The sequence below is a fragment of the Sciurus vulgaris genome, assembly GCF_902686455.1.
Source record: "Sciurus vulgaris genome assembly, chromosome: 8".
NCBI classification, from domain to species: Eukaryota; Metazoa; Chordata; class Mammalia; order Rodentia; family Sciuridae; genus Sciurus; species Sciurus vulgaris.
The window spans coordinates 15,731,117-15,753,523 of NC_136468.1; the positions used below are offsets into that span (position 1 = coordinate 15,731,117).

Consider the following 22,407-nt stretch of genomic DNA (forward strand, 5'->3'; position numbering starts at 1 on the left):
AACTCTATTATGCATTTTGAGTTGAGCAACTTGGATTTGTTGCAGGTACCATTCAATTAAGTATGGAATTTATTATTTGAACTTATCAGCTAGAGATAAAGCTTTTATGCAACTTTAATTTGAAACATTCTATTGTTTGGGAACACATCTGTGCAGGTTGTCATTTGGGGGATGAAGAAGTTATTGGTGCCATATTCACTTGTCACTGATGGCGCATGAGCTCCCTCCCACCTTGAACCCGATCCTCTACTGCCTGTGGCAGCTTTGGCATGTGAACATCGAGGGGTGTGAAGTGAAAGCTATAGCTCGTCCCCCAGCTTCTGCAACCCTTCATTCTCCCCCGCTAGGTGCTCTGTCCCCACCTTCAGTGCACCCCAACCCTGGAACGGAAGAAGCCCAGCAGTGGGTCCTGAGACCTGACCTCCTCAGCCTGGATCTCGTCCAGCCTGAGTGGCCCTTTTCTCTGTAAGTAGTGCTGGGCTGGTTTCCGAACCCTGGGCTCACCTCGTGGTCCAAGTCTTAGAACTGAGTGTCTATACCCGATTCATCCCCAGGCCCTGTGGCCCTGCTTGCTATCCCACCGGACTCCCTTTGTAGAGGTTTCCCAGGTTCCTGAACCACCCCCTAGTTGACCCAAGTGCCCAGGGCAGACTGTCTGGTTGGCTGCTTTACTGAAAGCCCGACTTATCCAGCTGACACCTCCTCTGAGGGAGGTTTCTCCCAGACTGTGTGGCCAGCGTTTGCTAGAATGGAATATAGTCCACTCACTCTGTCCTTACCTATCCACTGGCCCAGCTCTGTCTGCAGTCTGGTCCTTTCCATGCCTAGCACACCCCAGGGTAGTTTCTAGGTCATTCCCTCCTGCTGCCCTATCCCTCAGGAGGAAATATTCAGCTGGCCAGACTGTCTGATGCAGGATATCCACACAAATTCCTTAGATATTTACACTCAATGTAGCAGCCTTACAGTGAGATGTCGTACATCGTCAATATAGTTTTGCAAGCTTTTTAGCTTGAAAGATTCTGGGCTAAGGTTGGGAAATAGTTTCCATAATGGTTGAATTTATGATTTTGAAGAATAAGAAGTTATTATTGGGCACGAGGTGCTGGCCCTGGGCCTGCAGCCAGGTGTGTGAGCACTGTCTCTGGAGAACACGTTTAAGGTTGGATTCTGCCACAGCTGTCAACAGTGGGCTTTTACTGGTTTTGTCAGTGGTTTCTCAATCTTAAGTCTTCAGAGCCACAAAGCAGCTTGTAATAATCTTCTAATGTAGAATGGCAGGGACTGAGTCGTCGGTTTGGAATTATCCTGTTTATAACTGGGAAAGACTTGAGATATCATTTGGTCCTTTGATTTTCCAATTGCTGATCTTGACTCACTAGTGGTTATGAAATCAATTTAGAACATTATGTCCAGCTTGCACTTATTGTATTTTTAATGAATAGAATGGAGTAGATCAAAGTGGCTCTTATAGGGCAGATAAGGTGTTGTTTTGTAAAATGTTTATTCAAGTGTGCATGTGGACACTGGATTGCAATAGTCAATCTTTTATTTACTGAGGCTTGTAATTAAACAGGGTTAAGGTCACTGATATAGTCCAAATTGCTCATTTATGTCCAAGTAAATTGATTCTTGAGAGGAAAAGTGATTGGCCTAAGTCCACTGAGATAATGAGTGGTAGACAGAGAATGGGAACTGGAATTTGTAACCCCAATTTTTAATCATGTAGGATGTTTCTACCCAAAGAAGAGGGAATTATTATAGACTCTTCATCTCCATGAGTGTGAGTCACAAAGACTTGGATATCAGTAGTCATCAAAATATCCAGCAGGTATCATTTCTGTGTTCTCAAAGAAAGGGTGGGTAGGGTGGCCTGAGAGGAATGGAGTGAGAGAAGAGTCAGAAGTTCAGGAATTTCGGTGAACTTCAGAGAGGTCTTGCACCAAGACTAGGAAACAAAGTGGTCTTAACCACAGGGTGCTTTGTAGCCATTCACTAGTAGGTATAACAAGAGGTCATGACCTTGGCTAGAAGGTGAAAAAGAGTCAATGAAAGATTCGCTCAAGAGAAGCGTGACCCTAGAAGAATTCCTCTTTCTTTACGGTCTAAGATGCTCATTTATCTGAGGACGATTTTTCCTTTGGAAAACTCTGCCTGTCGGCGAGCGTTTGGACCGGTGATGGTTGTCTCATTGACGCCCTTCTTCCTATGCTAAAAGGCCTCCTGTTATGTCAGGGTATTCACTTTTATAAAATAATGGCTCCCATAAAATACTGTAGCAGTGTCATAAATTCCATTCATTAAAAAAATGTGCACCTACAGTCTTGATGTTAGTAATTAATCTATTTTGACTGCTGAGAATATTGATATTTAACTAATTGAATGATTCCCAATAATGGGCACACAGACCACCAGGTCTCATGTTAATTTCAGTTCCAGACCACGTGACTTGAGCCTGGTGAGTCTCCGCTTCCCTTTCAACACTGTCATGACAGACAACTGTTACCAAGCTAGGGGGCTAGTTCCTACAGTTTGGCCTCATGGTCAGAAGTGTTAGGATGACTTAGAACTCACAAGCTTACTTCCACTGCTTCAGGGACACATGTTCTCTCTGTGACTGTAACATGTGTTCGTTCTCATCAATTCCTCTGGAAACTGAGCCACATTGCGAGATTAAACACTTAGCCCTGAGCCACCTCCTGAGGTCTGCACTCCAGCAGCAGAAACTTAAAGTCTGAACTGAAGGTTTCCTGGGCACTATGTCTGAGGCCCTTCTGCAATCAGAGCCTAGTGACTTCCATTCAACACTCGCGATTCTAGAGCGCTCAGCCCTGTGTGAAAACAAGGACAATCTCCAGGCGTCAGGTGCCCAGTTTGAGTCCGAATATTGGGTTTCCTTGAATAAATTAGCAATAGTTTCCATCCTCCCCCAAACTTGGGCACCTTTTTTTCAAGCCCATTGTATTCAGATGTCACATGTCTTGTAAGTCGACTATCACGTGACACAGTAGAACGTGTTGCATACTTCAGAGCCCTTAGATCCCCAGAGTTCTAGATCTGTGAAAAGTAGGCTGAGAAATTTCCCACCAGCTGGCCAAGAGCCGTTGGATTCATTAAGTGAAGCATCTCTCTGCTGCTCTTCAACCTCATCTAAAGAGTACATAGCATGAGGTTTAAGAGCACTCACCTAAGAAAATCCTCGCACCTCAGTCACTTCCAGAGCTCTCCTGACAGATGGTACCATGGAGTTGGAGTTCAAAAAAGTGTTGAAATGAGCTTATAATTTTCATAGCTGATGCCACATGCTTTTCCAGATGTATGACAAAGCCCTCAACTTTCTTCCTGCCTGGTGACGGAGTGCTGTTAGTTCATGCATGCTAGTTAATTAAAAGATGGTGCTAAAAATCTCCAAAAGGCATACGAGACACTTGCCCTTCCTGTGGCATGAACTTTGACACTAAGTGTTAGGCCCTTTTCACCAAAGGCTTATTTGCTCACTAAAAGAATTTTTTTCAGCATGAGGAGCCAAGGTTCCCTGGGAGGTGAATTCCTTCAGGTTCTGATGCCTACAAAATATCCTGGGATATCCTGCTACTGCAGATAGAAAAAGCTATACAAATCATATTCAAATAAGAGTATTCGGTGTGTTGTGTGGTTAGGCACTACAATGAAACAGAGAAGTTGGAAATGTACATAGAAATTAACGAATGATGAAAGTGACACATGATAAAAGTGAGCAGTTCAAGCCACTTAGAAAAGGATGAATTTCCAGACAGTATACCATCATCTGAAGAAGGGCGGATCCTGAATTCATGAACTTTCTGGCATTATAACAAAATACCTGAGATAACTCACTTATAAAGAGAAAGGTTTATTTGGGCTCATCATCTCAAGAGGTTCTGGTCCATGATCAAGCTGATCCATTGCTTTGGGCCTCCAGTGGGGCTGCCCCATGGCAATAGCAGGGAGCATGTGGCAGGGCAAACAGCCACCTCATGGTCAGGAAGCAAAAGAAGAAGATGAAGAGGCTGTGTCCCATTGAGGGGACCTCCCACTGGGCCCTACCTCTGAACGGTTCCTTCATCCTCAGTAGAACCACCACGGGGACCAAGTCCTTAACGTATGGGGTATTACAGATCCCTACCTCTACCCTTCCCCTCAAATAAATTCCCGATATGTCAAACGCACTTGTGTGTGTGAGTGTGTGTGTGTGTATGTGTGTGTGTGTGTTTAGTGCTAAGGATTGAGCCCAAGCATGCATGTTATGCAAACTCTCTGCCACTGAGCTACATCCCACCCCAAACACACTAAGTTTTTTAAATGAAATCCTGAAATGCTAGAAAAATGAAAACTGTTTTGGGTAATATCCTTGATAAAGAGAGCCCTTCTAAGATAGAATATACAGATATTGTTAAAATTAAGTTCATTAACACAAAAATGTTTTCCTATTAAAAATGTACACAATAAAGTCAAAGACAAATGATAACAAGGAGAAATATTTGCAACACATATTAAAGATAAAGGGCTACTTTTGTTAATATATAAAGAGCATCTACAAAGAAATTGGAATAATATTAACAACCCAATGGAAAAGTAGCAACAGATTCCTCAAAAAATAGAATATAAGGATTTGAAACATATGGGGAAATACTCAAACTTGTTCATCATTAGAAAAGTGAAAATTAGAACCGAAGTTATAATTGTGACCACTTATTTTAATTGTAGACATGTAAGGGACCACCACTCTCCTATGCTTATTTATGGGGTGTATATTGATATAATCCCTGGAGAGGGTAATTTGGTAATACTTATTCAAATTAAAAAAATGTAGATAATAATTTCATTCCTAGGAATTTAACCCACAGACATACCTAGGCAAGAGAGCCATGGTGTATATGTGGGACTATTTACTGCAGTATTATTTATAAAAGCAAAAGATAATCATCAAATGGGAACTTATTTTTTAAAAATAGGATGTATCCATAAGATCAGATCATTCAAATAGAATAGCATTTAACAAGAATGTATTGAAATAGGACAAAGTTTCTGAATTCTATTAATGAACAAAACAAGATAAAGAATAATATGCATCAAGTCTGACCCAGCCTCGCGCAGAGATGTGAGTGGCAGAGCTCCCTCTGTGGAGCAGAGGCTGAGGAGTCGGGCAGGAACAGGTGTATTTTCGGTATTCCCATTTGCACTCTGTGAATTGTGTATGATATTCATGTTTACAGGCTTACAACTAACGTTCTAAGGGGAAAACAGGTCATGCACCAGAAGCTGGCTTCGCGGAGGGACCCAAGGACGTCTCCACGTGCCACTTACTAAAACAGAGCAGCATAGGAAACAGGTGCTAGAAGTCGTCAAAGTCAAGTTCAACCAGGGGGAGCTGAGTGTACACTAATGATCAAAACCAGAGTGACGTGGAAGCAAGAAGTAGTGGGGGTGAGGCGAACGAAAGCAGATCTACAGGCAAGCTCTTCAAAGGCAGAGGTCAAGGACAGGAACTTTGCACCTGGCCTTCAGCTGTCAGTCACCAGCGCGACGTGGGCCTCTACGTAAGTAATTAATAGTAACAGCTTAAGAAAGGCTTGTTCGCCATGGATTACAAAGTCAATCACAAATTGGCGGGGGGAATAATCTCTATCCTGTTTATGTTTAATCTCCAATGTGTGATGCTTATGCGGAAATCATCCTGATCGGGTTTGAGAAGGAATATAAATCCAATTTGGGCTCATCCTTCTCTGAAGGAGGCAACAGGTAGTTGCTAAATGGCCCAGGGCTGTCCCAAGCTGTGAAGCCTTGCGCTCTGTGAGTCACGTGGCTCAGGGTGCTGCTGTGCGATTGACCTGTCCTGTCAAGTGCCGGGAGTAACAGTCGACTAGGTGGGTGTGCCAGTCACCAGCTTGGCATTCAAGTTCAAAGCAGGCAGAGCCCATGGGTGTGGTGTTAGTTACACTGAGCCTGGCAAAGCAGGCTACATAATTAGATGCTTGGTAAAGACATTTGTTTTCGGTGTTGGTGGTGGTGGTAGCAGCGACGGTGATGGCGGTGATCGTAAACCTGATGTCAATCCCTCTTGACAGAATCTTCCCCAGCCTGGTCTTCCCACATAGCACTGAGTGGGAGGGGAAGGGGACAGGGCCCTTTTCCACTTACAGCCCTGAACACTGAGTTGCTCTGATGACCAGATCCTAAGCACAGATGGCCAAGGGCTGTACCATCATCTCAGGGCCCAGGGTTCTCTGTATGGCATCCATAGTGTGGGTTTCACTGGTCAAATGAGGAATCAATCTATTATCTCAAGTTTTAAGAGGACAAGCTGAGATTCTATCTCCTAATAATAAAAGCAGTCTAAAAATCAATGTCATTAAACCATATTGTTTCCTAAAAGAAAGTTCTTTGTCACGCATTGAACATAGTCCTCTTTGACATTCCCAATCAGTGAAACCATTTTGCTAAATTTTAAGCAGTAAGAAAGTAATATTTAGAGTCAGAAAGGAGCTTAGAGACAACCTCATTCAACTGCTTCTTTTGCCCCCGCCCCAGATTGCTCGAGATCTGGGAGAGGACCTCTTTACAAAGAAGTCAGCATCTTAGCACTTTTCTTCTTCTTTTATTTAAAGGAGAAGAAGTTGTTGGCTTTGTACGAAGAAATTATGCCATCACCTTTCTTTTTCATCAGACATGGGAACAAAGAGTGGAGATGATACTGCAATTTTGATCTCTGCACCTCATTTGAAGTCATTCTCTATGATTTAAGTTTTCTTGAAATGAGAAGGATAACTTGTGTGAACTGAGTTAAAGTTGGGGGGAAAAGCTGATGGGACATCCTGTTGTCAAGGAAACCAGTTCACTCCACCTGTCCCCCGACCCCTCTCTCACACACACATCAGTTAGTACAGTGTTTTTTAAACTCTTCATCTGACACTTTAAATCATTTAAAAATATCCAGAGTTTCTACTCCGAAAATCTGAAGTACTCAAGGGAGGTGATTCCTGATATTCAAACTCAGGAAGAGCTTTTTCTAATTCTGGTGAAGCCACCACCATTCTGAGTCCATGCTATGTCTCAGACACGTCGGAGACTGTCTCCAAGGTCAGGGTCAAGTCAACTGTGGAATGAGACTGTTGGAAAGAGAGAGCTGGAATGAGTACAAGAGTAAGAGGAAAGCTAACAGTCCAACCCCTTGAGACAGATGGAGTTCCTATCACACGCAAAGCCGAAAAAGAAAACTATGCCAGAAGTGGTGGCACACACCTGTATCCCAGCGGCTCAGGAGGCTGAGGCAGGAGGATGGCAAGTTCAAAGTCAGCCTCAGCAATTTGGCGAGGCCCTAGCAACTTAGCAAGACTCTGTCTCAAAATAAAAAAGGGCTGGGCACATGTCTCAGTGGTTAAGCACTTCTGGGTCTAATCCTTGGTGCCAAAAAAACAAAGAAAGAAAGAAAAGTAAGTGAGGGCCAAGTTGAAAGTACTCAGGGTGAGGTAGAGTTGCTTCCTATTTAAAGACATGCACTGCCTCCACCTGTCTGTTAGACCTCACTGCCCCACGAATATCAGGTTTGGCCAAGGGTCTTTCCCTGGCCTCACAGGTGCCACACTGTGCCTCTTCCCCTGATTATGGGTTTGTCCATGTAATATCATTCGACTGATAGGACATTCGCTGACATGATGAGACAGTGCTTCGTGCTTTCCTGAGTCTTTGCCTTCCCCATGAGAAGACCCTGCTCTTCCATGGAGGAGGAGAGTGTAAGGAGCAGACTCATGATGAACCCCCTCCAGCAGAACCCCCAGGAAGTCCAGAGGGGCCTTCCTGCCAATCAGAGCTAAGAATGGTCAACGCCAGCCAATGCTTAGACACACAATAGATAATAAATTGTGGTTTATGCCCCTGGGTTTTGAAGGAGGGGGATTGTTATGCAGAAATGACTAATAGAATAGCCAATACAGCATCTTAATTTATTAATTTTTCAGAATCATATCAAAGAAATCAAGGAGTAGATAGAAACACTGGACCAGAACTATGGGTCTCTTAGGTAGAGCCATCTCCACAGAGTAGAAGCCTTTCCAAAACTGAGCACTGAGAGAACAGATGTGAATCCTGCAAGCAGATGGGCTCACAAACCTCTGACCCTATTAGGATGTGCGACAGCCTCAAAACAGAACTTTAATGCACCTAAAGAAGTTCCCACTCATGGGGGAGCAGGAAAGGGCCACTAATAGGACCCAGTGACCACGGAGAAGCTACGTAAAGACAGGACTCTGGTATGGAAGAACAGCTGAAGACCAGTAGGACTGATGCCAGTTCATCTTGAATAGAGAAAGAGGCCTGAGCGTGGGCTCCTGCACCGGGTTCTGGACTTTGAGAAGCAGAGGAGCATATTCTCAGTATAAAAAGAGAAAATTCAGGAAGAATAAAGGGAAGAGCTCTGTTACTCCCCATGGGACCGTACTTCCCAGTGTATTCAAGACAGGCGTCATTTACACCATTATCCTGAGCAGTTATCAATAGCATTTCCTTTCACTCTCCAAAGTTTCCTGGACTGGACGATAAATTATATAATTTTATGGTTGGAGCGTATTGTAGCCATAGGGTTGAACCATACAGGTCCAAGTAAGATTTTGATGGTCCCAGGGGCAAGACCCACCCTGGCTGTCAAGGCAAATGGACCTTCTTGCTCTGAGGCCTGGAGAGCCACCTTGTCCTGGTGCCTCCTTCTCACGGTGGTAAGAGTGGAGATGAAGGAGCCCAGTCCAGCAAGCTCTGAAGGCGTGGACCTGTTTCTCAGGCTTGCATGGTGCTCTGCACCAGGGCCTTCTTTAGGAACCTTGTCCATCCTGCTGGGATCCCTCCTTGTGGATCCTCAAAAAATAGAAACACATGGAGCCTCCCTATGCTTGCCACTACATCAGTTCAGCATACAGAAACCAAAGCAGATAGAAGAATTGACTTCCTTCTTACCCACACAGAGGTCCGAATTGTTTTCTGAGCTCCATTTGGCTTTCCCAAAAACCCTGAGGAAAACACAACACTATAGTGAGAAAAAGATTAAGCAAAATTTCAATTATTCAAAGTTATTCAGAAACAAAAAGGATTTGGAGCAGCAAGAACACAGTAACATAAACAATAAAAAAAAGAATTGAAGTTATATTGCTCTCAAGTACTGTGGAATATTGGATAAATGAATGGCTTTCTAAAAAATATTGCCAAGTAAAACTCTCAGGCAGTTCTGTATTAATGGACAGAAGAGCTCATCAGGACTTAAACTATTTGTGGATAATTGCTGCTAAAATATTTGAGACTGTTTGCTTTCTCAACAATGTTCCCCTCTGAGATTTGGTTCATATTACTATCATTACTTGGCCAAGTTCCTTTTCATGGCCCTATGTATGTAAACTTCCACTGAATCTATCTGAATCGTTACATATTTGGAATTCTTGTGATCCAAGTTAGTTTTTAACTAAAACCAACATATTCAGCATGTAAGAACCTTCGAGTAACTTTATCTAGGATGAAATGCTAGGTACCTCTTGTAGTGAAGCATACCAGAAAATGCACAGGGGGTGAAGCTGGGTGGAGGTCAGATGATTCTAGACCCACTGTGCTGTAGGGATCATGTGATGGAGATGGGGTGTGTGTGCAGGCATGGAGGTCCCATGGGTTGGGGTGTGAATATGTCAGACGTGGTGGGGTGAAGTGTACATGCAACATGCCTGGGTGAGAGGAGGTGGAAAGTGCTAGATGTGGCGTGGTCATGTGGTATGTGAGCAGAGAGAGTCACAGGCTGGAGTCGAGAGTCAAGGGTTAGAAATGGACAGTTCACTTCCTGAAAAGAAAACGGACTCTTCACATCAATGCCGCTGAATTTCAAAGTGCAAGAGTACAATCTAGCAAGGAAAGCTTCTGTGATGGAAAAACAGACAGTGCAGTAAGTATGTTCTAGAAAGCACTTGGCAGGGTCTGTACATACAAAGACGACAGCTGAGAAGGAGCATATGTGGAAATATCCAGAGGCAGCAGCTCCATGTTCTCCTCACTTCGACAGTTACATTTTTTCCTCAAAATGTTAATACCAAATGGATTCCTCAAGGGAACATCATGGATTGTTTCCCCCCAGCTATGTGTGAAGTTTATTTTCTTTACATTTCCTATCTAGTTCGTTGTTCTATTTTGACACTTTTAAATTTCTTCACACTTGCTTCAAGGACCCACAGGAGGCCTCAATGAGCTAGTTGTCTGTGGGCTCAAGACTTGTGAACTGGTCACCCCAGAGAGAACCATGAGAGAAGGAGGTGTTTAGAACATGTGAGGAGGAGAAAAACAGCACACAGTGAAGGGTGAAGATGGAGAAAGAGACAGAAAGGACTAGGAAAGGAGCTGAGATGGGGAGGCAAGGGACGGGAGTCACTGTGGTGGCTTTCTATCAAGACCAAGGATCAGACTTTGCAGGACAGGGATGGCGGAAGGGCCAAGAGTGTTACAGGTTCCTATCAGTGTTAACTTCCTGCACTTGGGTGACTCTTACACTCAGGATCTGTTGGCTCCTGATGTTGGGTCTGATGTCAGTGTCCCCTGAGCTAGCAGAATAAACTCACAGGCCTCTGAGAAAATCCAATGTGAGGAAAAAAACAAAAACAAAAACACTGTAGAAGATAGAGACCTGGGCCTGTCTCTACAAATAGCTACCAGCCATTTCCACTTGCAGGACACTCTGGCAAATCAAAGGCAACAGACTTGAAATAAAACGTGGTTTCTCCCCAAACTAGCTACCCCTCCAATCTTCCCTGCGGCCACTCCGCGGACATTCTCTGCTTTGCCTGGATCAAGACTTACACTGATGCTTGACTCATCTTACCTTGAATCCACTGCACCTTATTGTTCACCAGAGTTCTTCTTTTTTTTTTCAACTTTTTTTGTTTTCTAAATATTTGTTTAGTTGTCAACGGATTTTTAATTTTATTTATTTATATGTGGTGCTGAATATCAAACCCAGGGCCTCTCACATGCCAGGCAAGCGCTCCACCACTGAGCCACTACCCCAGCCCTCACCAGAGTTCTTAATCTTGCCTCCTGCCCCATTATTTTCTGTTGGCTATCATCCCCACCCTGCACCAAGCCCTCTCCCCTTCAACCTCGACATCAACGACGCTTAGATTCTAAATGCGTGTTCCTTGATGAGTCCTGTTCGATTCTGATACCCCTCTACTACCCAGAAGGGATGGTAGATGAACAGTTGCTTGCTTGCCCTCCTGACCTGAGGTGTGTAGTTCGTCCCCTCACACACAGCTCCCTTCCCCAGCCTTCCCTGACCTTGGCTTCTAGGTGGTCCAGGCAGCTGGTCCACCTTTGCCATCCCCTCCTGTTGTAGTATCCCCACACGCGTAGCTCTCCACCTGACATGGGTATCCCTGTCTACAGTACCCCAGGACCCCCTTCTTTAAGAACTCCCCCAGGATGATTCTGCCCCAACACACCTTCTCCTCCAAAGCAGAACCACAGCTACCTTCTGTACTTCTCAACCTAGCACTGGGCACAGCTCATTTGGTGTTGGGCACCATGGTTTGATGGTGCACTTGAGGGTATGAGTTCTACCACTGCCTTCTGGAATCTGACATATTCCAGTGCTCATTAAGTAGGGCTTGGGGTGAACGAGTGAAAGACAGAACTTCCCTGGGCTCAGCAAGTCAGTGCCTTACCTGGCGGAAAAATGTCAAGTTGCCAATGAAAGGAGAAGGCTTGGGGTGTCTGATGCCCACCTTCTCCAGCCTTGAGAACGCTGACGTGGAATACCTGGTGGGAGAAGACAAGTTCAAAAACCAAGAAATGGAAGTTTGCAGTCATGCCTTTGACCCTATTAGGAACCAGAAATTTTGAGTTCCCTGGAAGTAAGGATAGAAGAAGTGTCCAGTTAACATGTCTAAGGGCTGAAGGGACAGAGTCCTGTGGTAGGACAGGAACTCAGAAATGCCTCCTACTTGAGTGACAGGTTAGAGATCAAGGGACCTGGAAACCTCAGAGCTGGGAACTGCCTTTGGGATGAGGAGATTCAACGGCCCTTCCCTCACCGAGAATCCCATCATAAACTCTCAAAACGAACCTCACCCTGTTCAGTTCCTCTGCCTACAAATCTATCAGGAGCAGTGGCTCGGAAAGCAAGGTGAATGCCTCACAAAGGCAGAAAACAAGGCTACCAGGCATCTGCTTATTGTCTCCGTCAAGACTGACTTCCCCTTTGTACATCATCTGTCCCTTGTCACATGAAAAAGAAGGACAGAGTCAGCCACAGAGAGGAGACCCTCTCACCAACCACTAGGACCTCTTCGAGTCTTTGGTTTCCTGGTCCAAGACCATCTGGGAAGCAGATTTTCTTAACCAAGAATCAAGAAGTGTGGCCCGACAGACTTCTGTGCCACTTCCCAGGAGAGAGCAGCAGTCTGGGAAGAGCAGAGTGGCTGTCAAAACACTGGCATCACCGGGAGAGCCAAGCAGTTTATGAGAACAGAGGGAGAACACGGTTAAAGTCAGGACTGGCTCAGGAAAACCTGGACATATGGCTCCAGTCCCTCACCAGCCAGCCAGGGAGGTCGAAAGTTCAGTTCGTTCAGAAAAATTCACGAGTCACGCTGGGTGTTTAGCATCACGCTGGGATCAGTCAAATCACAATTGCGGGGCAAGGAAAGAACAACAGAGACGAACACTAGCATCTGACTTCCTAGAAGCACTGGAGCTCAAAACCAGTGCGGGAAGAATCGCTCGCTCATCGGACGAATGGAATAGTTCCGTACGCTTTGACCTTTTCCACCTGCAGTCTGAGAAGGAGCACTTGAGAACATTTCAGCAAATACTCAAATATTCAGGGAAAGGACGACGTAACTTAGGTGCGGGTTTGCATTATTCTGAAGAATGGGTCCGTTTTAAAGTGGCTGCAGAAAATAAAATTAAGAGTGGCCACAGGGGAGACCCAAGCAGGGCGGAGGGGAGGGCTCTCCTCAGATTTCCATCTGGGGTTTGTTGGGTTTGTATGAATTCCCAGGACGTCATGTTCAAGTCCACGTTCAAGTGTAATTATGAGCCCCACTCCAGAGCCACAGTGAATTACATGGATTAGTCATGCCAATATTCCTCTTCATTAGCGTGTGCACCAAAGGTTGACGCATAGCTGGTGGAAGTTGTTCTTTCGAGGAGGTGATGATATTTTAAACGACTGCCCTTGCACCTGAGGGGCAAGATCACTTAACTTTTTCTTTAACATCCTCAGATTGGGAATCTGTGTTGATTTCTTCATCAATTTTTGTGACTTCTCTTCTAAATGTAATCTCTAATGGGTGGAAAGCACCATGAAGATCTTAGGCCACGTAATTACATCTTAATTTTGTAATTAGATGTCTTGATTGTCTAATTAAAGGACAAGAAGTCTGTGCCTAATTACACGTGCTAATTATTATGCAAGTCCATGCCCTAATTATGTAACCGCACTTACAGGAACACTGCCCGTGTGTCTCTGCACAAAATTTAGACATTTTCCAAACATATGGCATCAAGCAGAGAGTGTCCTGGTTGTAGCCACAGACCTCACTTTGCAGCCTGGACGCAAGTGCACACCGTGAGCGTGTTCAGCGGGGATCGGCCCAATGCCGCCATCAGTAACCAGAGTCCCTGCACCCAAATCTGCAGGGGAGACAGCTGCCACCAGACTTACGAGCAGAATTGCAAAGTGGGTTCCATTTATCTTGTTCTCACTTCCTTCTCTCACCCTGGTCTCCTACTCTCTGGCCTCAGGGTCCGCACACTGCCCTCTATCTCGACAGCGCTAATCCCAAATCCAGGGACTCTACATGTATTGGGGTTGAGAAGCTCAAAGAGCAAAGTTGAAGTCCTAACCTCCAGGACATCAGAGTGTGACTCTATGGAGAAATAGGGTCATCGCAAATGTCAGTGGTTAAGACAAGGTCGTATTGAAGGTGACCTCATCCAAATGAAGGGCTCCTTATAAGAACACAGCCATGTGGAGACAGTCACACATCCAACAAATGACCCTGGAGGCCGAGACTAGAGAGATGCAGGGCATGTCAAAGATCATCAGAGAACAGGAGGCGGGAAAGATTTTTCCTGATAGAGGGAGCACAGCCCTGCCCACACCTGGATTTCAGGTTTCCAGCTCCCAGGCCTGTGAGAACATACGTTTCTGGTGTTTTAAGGCACCCGGTTTGGGGCACTTTGATACAGCAGCCCTGGGCAAGCAGTATACCAGGAATACCAACAGATGAGTTTCAGAGAGTTGATGGAAAGGTTTTAAAAATTTCCTCTTGTTACTTTAAAAATTGTCATCGTAAAAGAAATTTATTTTATGTCAAGTTGTGTCATTAAGTCCTGTGTCATCCAAAAAAGTACAGGTGGCCTGGGATGGTACTGTGAAAAGCAGGTAAAGTGCCATCCCTGTGTTGTGACAGCTAGAACAGCTTTCCTGTGACAGGAATCAATGCAAATGTATCCCACAATGATGATTATGGACATCTGTCATTGTTTACATTAAGTATACTTAAGTTGGAAAATGACAACCGAAAGGATATATGGCTGCAGATAACGTTCTTTGGTTTTATTTTCACATCTAAAGCAGTCATTAAATGCCACAGACGCAAGTCCTGCAGTACTGGTAGTTAAACTTATATTGTCCCTTCTCGAAATATACTGAACCATATGGATCATTTTCAAAATCAAGTTCAAACTTTAAAATTTGAAAATTTTCCTCAAGACAATGCCCTCTCTTAAGGATTCAACATAGGTATGAGGCCCATTGTTCAGCCACAGAGCCACTCACAATAAACTGTGGGATGTTTTTGATGAATCATCTAAAAAGGTCAAGTGCATTGAGATTTAGAACAAAAGAAAGAAACCAGTCAAATGAGACCTGTCCTGCAAGATTACCCTCAGTGCCTGTTGTAAGCAGCTGTCGTAAGCAGCTGTGGAGGAACTGGCTTGCCCTCCAGTGTGTGACCAGGTGCAGACAGCTCCGAGGTTCATTCATTGTATCTTCACTGTGGCAGGCAAAGAATTCCTATTTGTTGAACTGTTTTTTCAAATTGCAGAGGCTGTGAATGTCTTTGAAAGGGTGAAAGATTCCTTTGGCAGATAACACTTCTCCTTTGATAAAAATAGTGATGGTCCTAGACCAAATAAAGTCAGGGATGCCAAGTAATCTGCCTGTCCCACTCTTTGGAGAAGAAAAGCATTTTGTCATGGACCTGACTCTTAGAGGTCTCCCTAGCAATTCTGAAAAAAGTCAAGGTCACATCAGAAGCTTTGTCAGAAAGAGGGCCTTAAATTGTTGTCTGTTAAGAAGTGGGAGCAAGCTAGGTGCAGCGGTTCACACCTGTAATACCAGTGTCTCGGGAGGCTGAGGCAGGAGGATCTTGAGTTCAAAGCCAGCTTCGGCAAAAGCAAGGTGCTAAGCAATTCAGTGAGACCCTATCTCTAAATAAAATACAAAATAGGGCTGGGAGCGACAAAACAGCTGAAAGGAAAATGAGGAAAACAACTCCATTTGCAATAGCCTCAAAAAAAAAAATAAATAAATAAAATATTTGGGAATCAATCTAACCAAAGAGGTAAAAGATCTCTACAATGAAAACTACAAAACATTGAAGAAAGAAATTGAGGAAGACCTTAGAAGATGGAAAGATCTCCCATGTTCTTGGATAGGCAGAATTAATATTGTCAAAATGGCCATACTACCAAAAGTGCTATAAAGATTCAATGCAATTCCAATTAAAATCCCAGTGACATACCTTATAGAAATAGAGCAAACAATCGTGAAATTCATCTGGAAGAATAAGAAACCCAGACTAGCTAAAGCAATCCTTAGCAGGAAGAATGAAACGGGGTACCGCAATACCAGAGCTTCAACTATACTACAAAGCAATGGTAACAAAAAGAGCATGGTATTGGCACCGAAATAGACAGGTAGATCAATGGTACAGAATAGAGGATACGGACACAAACCCAAATAAATACAATTTTCTCATACTAGACAAAGGTGCCAAAAATATGCAATGGAGAAAAGACAGCCTGTTCAACAAATGGTGCTGGGAAAACTGTAAATCCATATGCAACAGAATGAAACTAAACCCCTATCTCTCACCCTGCACAAAAATCAACTCACAATGGGTCAAGGACCTTGAAATCAGACCAGAGATCCTGCATCTTATAGAAAAAAAAGTAGGTCCAAATCTTCAACTTGTTGGCTTAGGATCAGACTTCCTTAACAGGACTCCCATAGCACAAGAAATAAAGGCAAGAATCAATAACTGGGATAGATTCAAACTAAATAGCTTTCTCTCAGCAAAAGAAACTATCGGCAATGTGAAGAGAGAGCCTACAGAGTGGGAGAATATCTTTGCCACTCATACTTCAGATAGAGCACTAATTTCCAGAATATATAAGGAACTCAAAAAACTCTACACCAAGAATACAAATAACCCAATCAACAAATGGGCTAAGGATATGAACAGACACTTCACAGAAGAAGATCTACAAGCAATCAATAAACATTGAAAAAATGTTCACCATCTTTAGTAATAAGAGAGATGCAAATCAAAACTACACTAAGATTTCATCTCACCCCAATTAGAATGGCGATTATCAAGAATACAAGCAACAATAGGTGTTGGCGAGGATGTGGGGAAAAAGGTACACTCATATATTTCTGGTGGGGTTGCAAATTAGTGCAGCCACTCTGGAAAGCAGTGTGGAGATTCCTTAGAAAACTTGGAAGGGAATCACCATTTGACCTAGCTATCCCACTCCTTGGCCTATACCCAAAGGACTTAAAAGCAGCATACTACAGAGATGCACCACATCAATGTTCATAGCTGTTCAATTCACAATAGCCAGCCTGTGGAACCAACCTAGATGTCCTTCAATTGATGAATGGATAAAGAAACTGTGACATATACACACATACACACACACACACAATGGAATATTACTCAGCTATAAAGAATAATAAAATTATGGCATTTGCAGGCAAATGGATGAAATTGGAGAATATCATGCTAAGTGAGATAAGCCAATCTCAAAAATCCAAAAGGCAAATGATCTCACTGATAAGCGAATGATGACACATAATGGGGGGTGGGAGGGGGCAAGAATGGGAGGAAGGAGGGACTATATAGAGGGAAAAGAGGGGTGGGAGGGGTGGGGGAGAAGGAAAAAATAACAGAATGAATCAAACATCATTACCCTACGTAAATGTATGATTACGCAAATAGTGTGCTGTTACTCCATGTACAAACAGAAACAACATGTATCCCATTTGTTTACAATAAAAATAAATTTAAAAAAAATAGGGCTGGGAATGTGGCTCAGTGGTTGAGTGCCCCTGAGTTCAATCCCTGGTACCAAAAAAGAAAAGAAAGAAAGAAAAGTAAAAAGAAATGGGAGCAGAATATAAGGTTTGTTGGGTTTCCAGAAGGTAGATCTTAACATGCTTAATGGAAATTTTGGGCAAAAAAATTAGGACAAAACTAGCAGGAAGAAAACATGCTGTCATTTAATTATTTCTAATTCTTTCAAGATCATATTTTCTATAATTTTTTTCTATTTTTCTGTTTTTATTTATCCATATGTCTACTTCTGTCTATTTAACATGAGCCCCAAATCTCCATGTTATTAAACATTTATGAATGTTTTTTTATGGCTCTATAATATTCTTCTTGTGGACATATCATAATTAGCTAAATTATTCTTATAGTTAAATATTTAGCTACTTTAAGTCATGTTACAACAATAAACATTTCAGTACCTCTGAATTTTCCAGCACTTTGTGTATGAAGATTTTCCAGACCTGAAATCCTTTTCTTAAAAATAATCATTTTATTTACTTGTTTCCATATGGTGCTAAGGCTAGAACCCAGTGCCTCACACATACCAGGCAAACGCTCTGCCGCGGAGCTGCAGTTCCAGCCCAGACCTGACCTTTTTGAATCACCGCTTTTCAACATTGGTGCATAATGCCAGATGCTCTCTGGAAGGTTCTCCCTGTTCATCTCACTATTCCATTCCCATTTCACCCAATGCTTTCATAAAAATTCTTCCCTAATTTGGTGGATACGTCAGTATGTCTCGCTTTCTTTATTAGAGAGAAAGACAGTCTTTTGCTGTTGCTTCTTTTCTGATTTCAAAAACATTTTCCAACTTTGAAATCCGCCCCCTCCTTCCCCCCACCTTTCCTCTCCTTTCTTTCTCTCACCCATTACCACTGTGGCTTGTCTAGAGGGCAGACTCCTCCAACTGATTAAAGGATTGGTTAGAAGATGAGCAGTCATTGATAGGTGAACACAAGCTAACTCCACACATGCTCGGGCACAGAGAGGGAGATAAGTAGATGAATTCTGAACAGCTTCCATCCATTTAGAGAAGAACGAACCACAATCTCATTGGTTGCGGTTCCTTTGCTTCTCTTTTCTTCCCTCCTTCATCCTCCACACACATGAGAGAAACTGTAAGGACAGAAATAGCCTCAATCTTGCCTCAAGGCAGATGTTCCTGGGGGAAACACTGAAATCCAGTTTATGTGTAAGTCTCTCAGTTCTGCTTTCAGCACTGATGTCTGTTCTGGCGCTTTCCTTGCCATTTTTGGTTCCCTCATCCTTCCCTCAAGACCTTGCTCTTGGCTTTCCCTGAGGGCTGGGAATCATTCAGTGCACATTTGCTCCTGTGTCAGTAGCAGCTGGACCTCCTAAGCTACAACCTGCAAAAACGAACACTCATTTGCTGAATTACAATGACAGGCATTTTCCTCTAGGAATAAAATTCTGGAGTCTCGTGCTCAGAGGACCTCCTGCCCAGACTGGAGAAGAGAGATCAACCATCAGAGGGAAAGCTGAGACAGGGTCTATAGGACAGGTGGCCCATCAGAATGTTCCCTCCCTGGGACCCTGGCAAAATGATAGTGCCCTTGCCCCCAGGGAGGCAAAGGGACAGTGTGTTTGCTGCCGCACCCTTTGCCTCTCGGGTATGATGCCACCACCACGCACCTGGGTGGCATGGGGTGTGGGTCTCTTCTGATCCTTTTCCCTAGCTTATGCCAATGCCTCACTATTTTAATTATCATAACTCTAAAACATTTTTATATCTTACTTTCTTTTATTAATTTTACAGTTAATTAGTTTGATGGAAAAAAATCCTGTTGAAATTTTTCTTGGAATTGCACTAAAATTTACAAATTAATTTAGAGAATATCACAATTATTATAACAGAAAAATCACAGAGAATATGATCGTAAACATATAAAAAATGCACAGAGAAAAACCTAGAAAGAATTACAATAAAATAAGATGAGGTTTTTCTCCCTTGCAGTTCTAGTTATTTTGCTCAAATTTCTGTCTCTTCTCATCTATAAATGTTTATTCTCTCCATTGATCCTATTTTCTCTGTCCTTTAGTAACACTTTATAATTTTGTGCACAAGGAGTATCTTTTTGCTATTTACATATATTTGCTATGGGGATAGCTCATGTGTAGGAACATCATTTTTTTTTTAACCACCAATTTTCCTTCTAAACTTTCTTATTAGTTCCACTGGTTCACATGTAGAATCTTTTTGATTTCCTACATTGATAATTCTATTTTGTGCAAATAATATCAGTCTGTCTCTTTTTAATTCTTTTGTTTCACTTTTCATTTTCTTTTCTTGTTACAATGGCTGGCATCTCTAGTACAATATTAAAAAGGAAGCAGTACAAGTAGGCCTCTTGTTTATGACTCTACTGGATTACATCTACTGTTTCAAAATTAAGTGTGAGGTTTTGCTGTAGATTTTCAATAGGCATCCTTTATTAACGTCATGACATTTCCTTCTATTCTAGTTTGCTTCTTGATTAGTCTTACCATAGGCTTGTCCATTTTATTAATCTTGTCAAGCACCAATTTTTTTCTTTTGTGGATCTTTTTTGTTGCTTTCTACTTCATTAATTTGTTTATATTTTGATTATGATCTTCTATTTTCTCTGGGTTTGCCTTTGTTGATTTTTTTTTTTTTTTTTAGTTCTTCATGATTTAGGTCACTTACTTTCAGTGAATGCATTTAAAGCTATAAATCTCCCTTTAAGTATTTCTTTAGCTTCATCCCACACATTTTGTAACATTTTCATTGTGCTCTGATCATCTCACTCCAATATGGAATTTATAAATATAAAATGTGCTATAAGATACACAGAAGCAAAGCTCAGAGGAATAAATATTTTGGAGTTGGAAGACCTTCCTATTGTTTTCCAAATTCTGTTCAAGCCTATACAAAAGATTTGGTGACAGTCATTATAATTTGTTCCCAAAAGTTCAGAAACAGGTGACAGTTTATGATCTTCCCTACTCCAGGGGAAAAAAAATAGAGGACTACTAAATAAATATATAAGAATTTGGCCGACATGAGTTCTTTCTTCAAGAGTGTAAGTGCCATCAAAACATAGTCATGGCAATTGTGAGCCTTAAAACAACCCTGTCGCAACACAAGAAAAACCATTCTACATTTCTTCAGACATACAAGTTATATAATCATCACTGTTATAATTCATAATAGGTTTCAGCGTTCCTATGTCTCAGGCACTATGGTGAAGTTCTTCTGTGCTGTCTTGTGTGAACCTTCCAACGACCTTATAAAGTAGAAGTAAATGCCATTCTCATGTCACTGCTTGAGAGGTTAAAGAAAGACCCAGGTGACAGCACTGTGAGGTGCCTGCATCAGAGTTGAAGCTAGGTTGGCCACGTTTCAAAATGGCGCTGTTGGCCACTTTCCACGCTGTTCCTGCCTTTCCTCTCTGCTGGGAATTGTGGATAAATCACCACCAAAAAAGTGCAGCAAGTATGTGGAGAACAAAGGCAGGTCACTCAGAAACCAAAGGTGTGATTGCAGCCGACACCAGAGGACAATGAGAAAGGGCAAGAGGGAGAGTCTTGGTCTCGCTAAGGCCAACCCCTTCGCTTCTGTTGCTGGCCCACCTGTTACTCATTCTTCTCAATTATTCTTTTTCTGCTGCAATGATCTCTCCCTTTCTACTTGATCCTCCCCATCAGAACATGAACGTAGCCTGGTGTCTCCCATCTCAGAGGAAGAGAGCCAGCTCTCTGATTCTGGACCCTGCCTTCCCCTCCTTCCGGGGGAAGCTCCTTGAAGGCAGCATCCAGTGTGTTCCCTCCCCTCTGTCCCCGGCTCTTCTCCACTGTTCCAGCCCAGCTGCTGTGCCCACAGCTCCCCTGGGATGCCTGGTCAAGTCCATTGAAGGTTTTGATCTCGTCAATCCCAAGAGTTCCTGTTAGTCTTTTCACTTGACTTCTCGGTAGCATCTGGACCTCTTCTTGAAACACTCATCTCTATTTCCATGACGTCCCCCGTCCTGCCCCTGGGACCACCCCTTACTGTCCCTGTGACCCCTTTCCTTCCATTGGTCACATGGCTATAGGTGCCCCCCTAAGTCAGTGACTCCGAATTTCTACCTACAGCTCTGTTCTCTCCACTGAGTTCCAGCCTTTATTATCCAACTTTCAACTCAACTGCACCTTTTGAACATCTACTGTGCATCTTAAAATTTAAATATCTGAATCTGGTTCCAATTTTCCCTCTAAACCTGTTGTTCCTCAGCCATCTGCACAACATCATTGTCTCCACAGTCCACCAATTGCTCAAGCCAGAAACCCTGGGATGCAGTAAAGTATATACTTGTTTAAAATATGACTCCCCACCCCATTGGAAGATATCATCCCCTCCCCATTTACTTCAGGGAATGGAGGGGCGGAGATCTGAATAATGTGGCCATAAACGAACTAGGCAAGGATCAGACACTCCCCTAGAATCTCCAGAAGAGACCTGCTAACTCCTGAGCTTTACACTGAAGTCATGCACAGTTCCATCGCTAAAATAATAATTGCAATGGACCAAAACACACCAAATGTTTGAATTCATGAGTTCGAAATGATACAAAAATATCACATTCACCATTATGAAATGCACAAATAATATTTGATACTTTAGCCATGTGAATGCCTGTTAGGAATAAATAGATTTTGAAATTTGTTGATTTAGTTCATTGTAACTAGAGTTACCTTAAGTGTAGAGTGGCACTTATATAAAAGATTGCTATGGTAAATCTTGCCAAAAATTGAAGGCATTTTTTTAAAGTCAGCTGATTTTCCTCAACTGTATTAGTTTCCTACTGCTGCTATAACAAATAACCACAAGCATAGGGATTTAAAACAACTCAGATTTATTCCCTTACCGTTCTGGAGGCCAGAAGTCCCACATCAATCTCGGTGGTATAAAGTCACCAGCTGTTCCTTCCAGATCCCGTTTGGCTTTTGGCCGGGACAGTTCAATCTCTGCCTCCAGTCAATGCTCTGCCTTCTCCCATTCAGT

At 42.9% G+C, this 22,407-nt stretch overlaps 1 protein-coding gene across 2 annotated transcripts in view; it reads right to left on the bottom strand.

Moving 5' to 3' along the window:
• Window positions 1-22,407, bottom strand: part of TBXAS1 (thromboxane A synthase 1) — a 159,789-nt gene that overhangs the window by 113,850 nt on the left and 23,532 nt on the right. Inside the window, exons 2-3 of one of the 2 annotated variants that reach the window (XM_079152219.1) lie at window positions 11,700-11,793; window positions 8,965-9,017 (exon numbers count right to left, since the gene is read on the bottom strand). The exons of the other annotated variant lie outside the window; for it this stretch is intronic. Of the exons in view, the coding sequence (XP_079008345.1) occupies window positions 8,965-9,017; window positions 11,700-11,793 (147 nt within the window). The remainder of the gene's footprint in view (window positions 1-8,964; window positions 9,018-11,699; window positions 11,794-22,407) is intronic. 2 annotated transcript variants of the gene reach the window in all.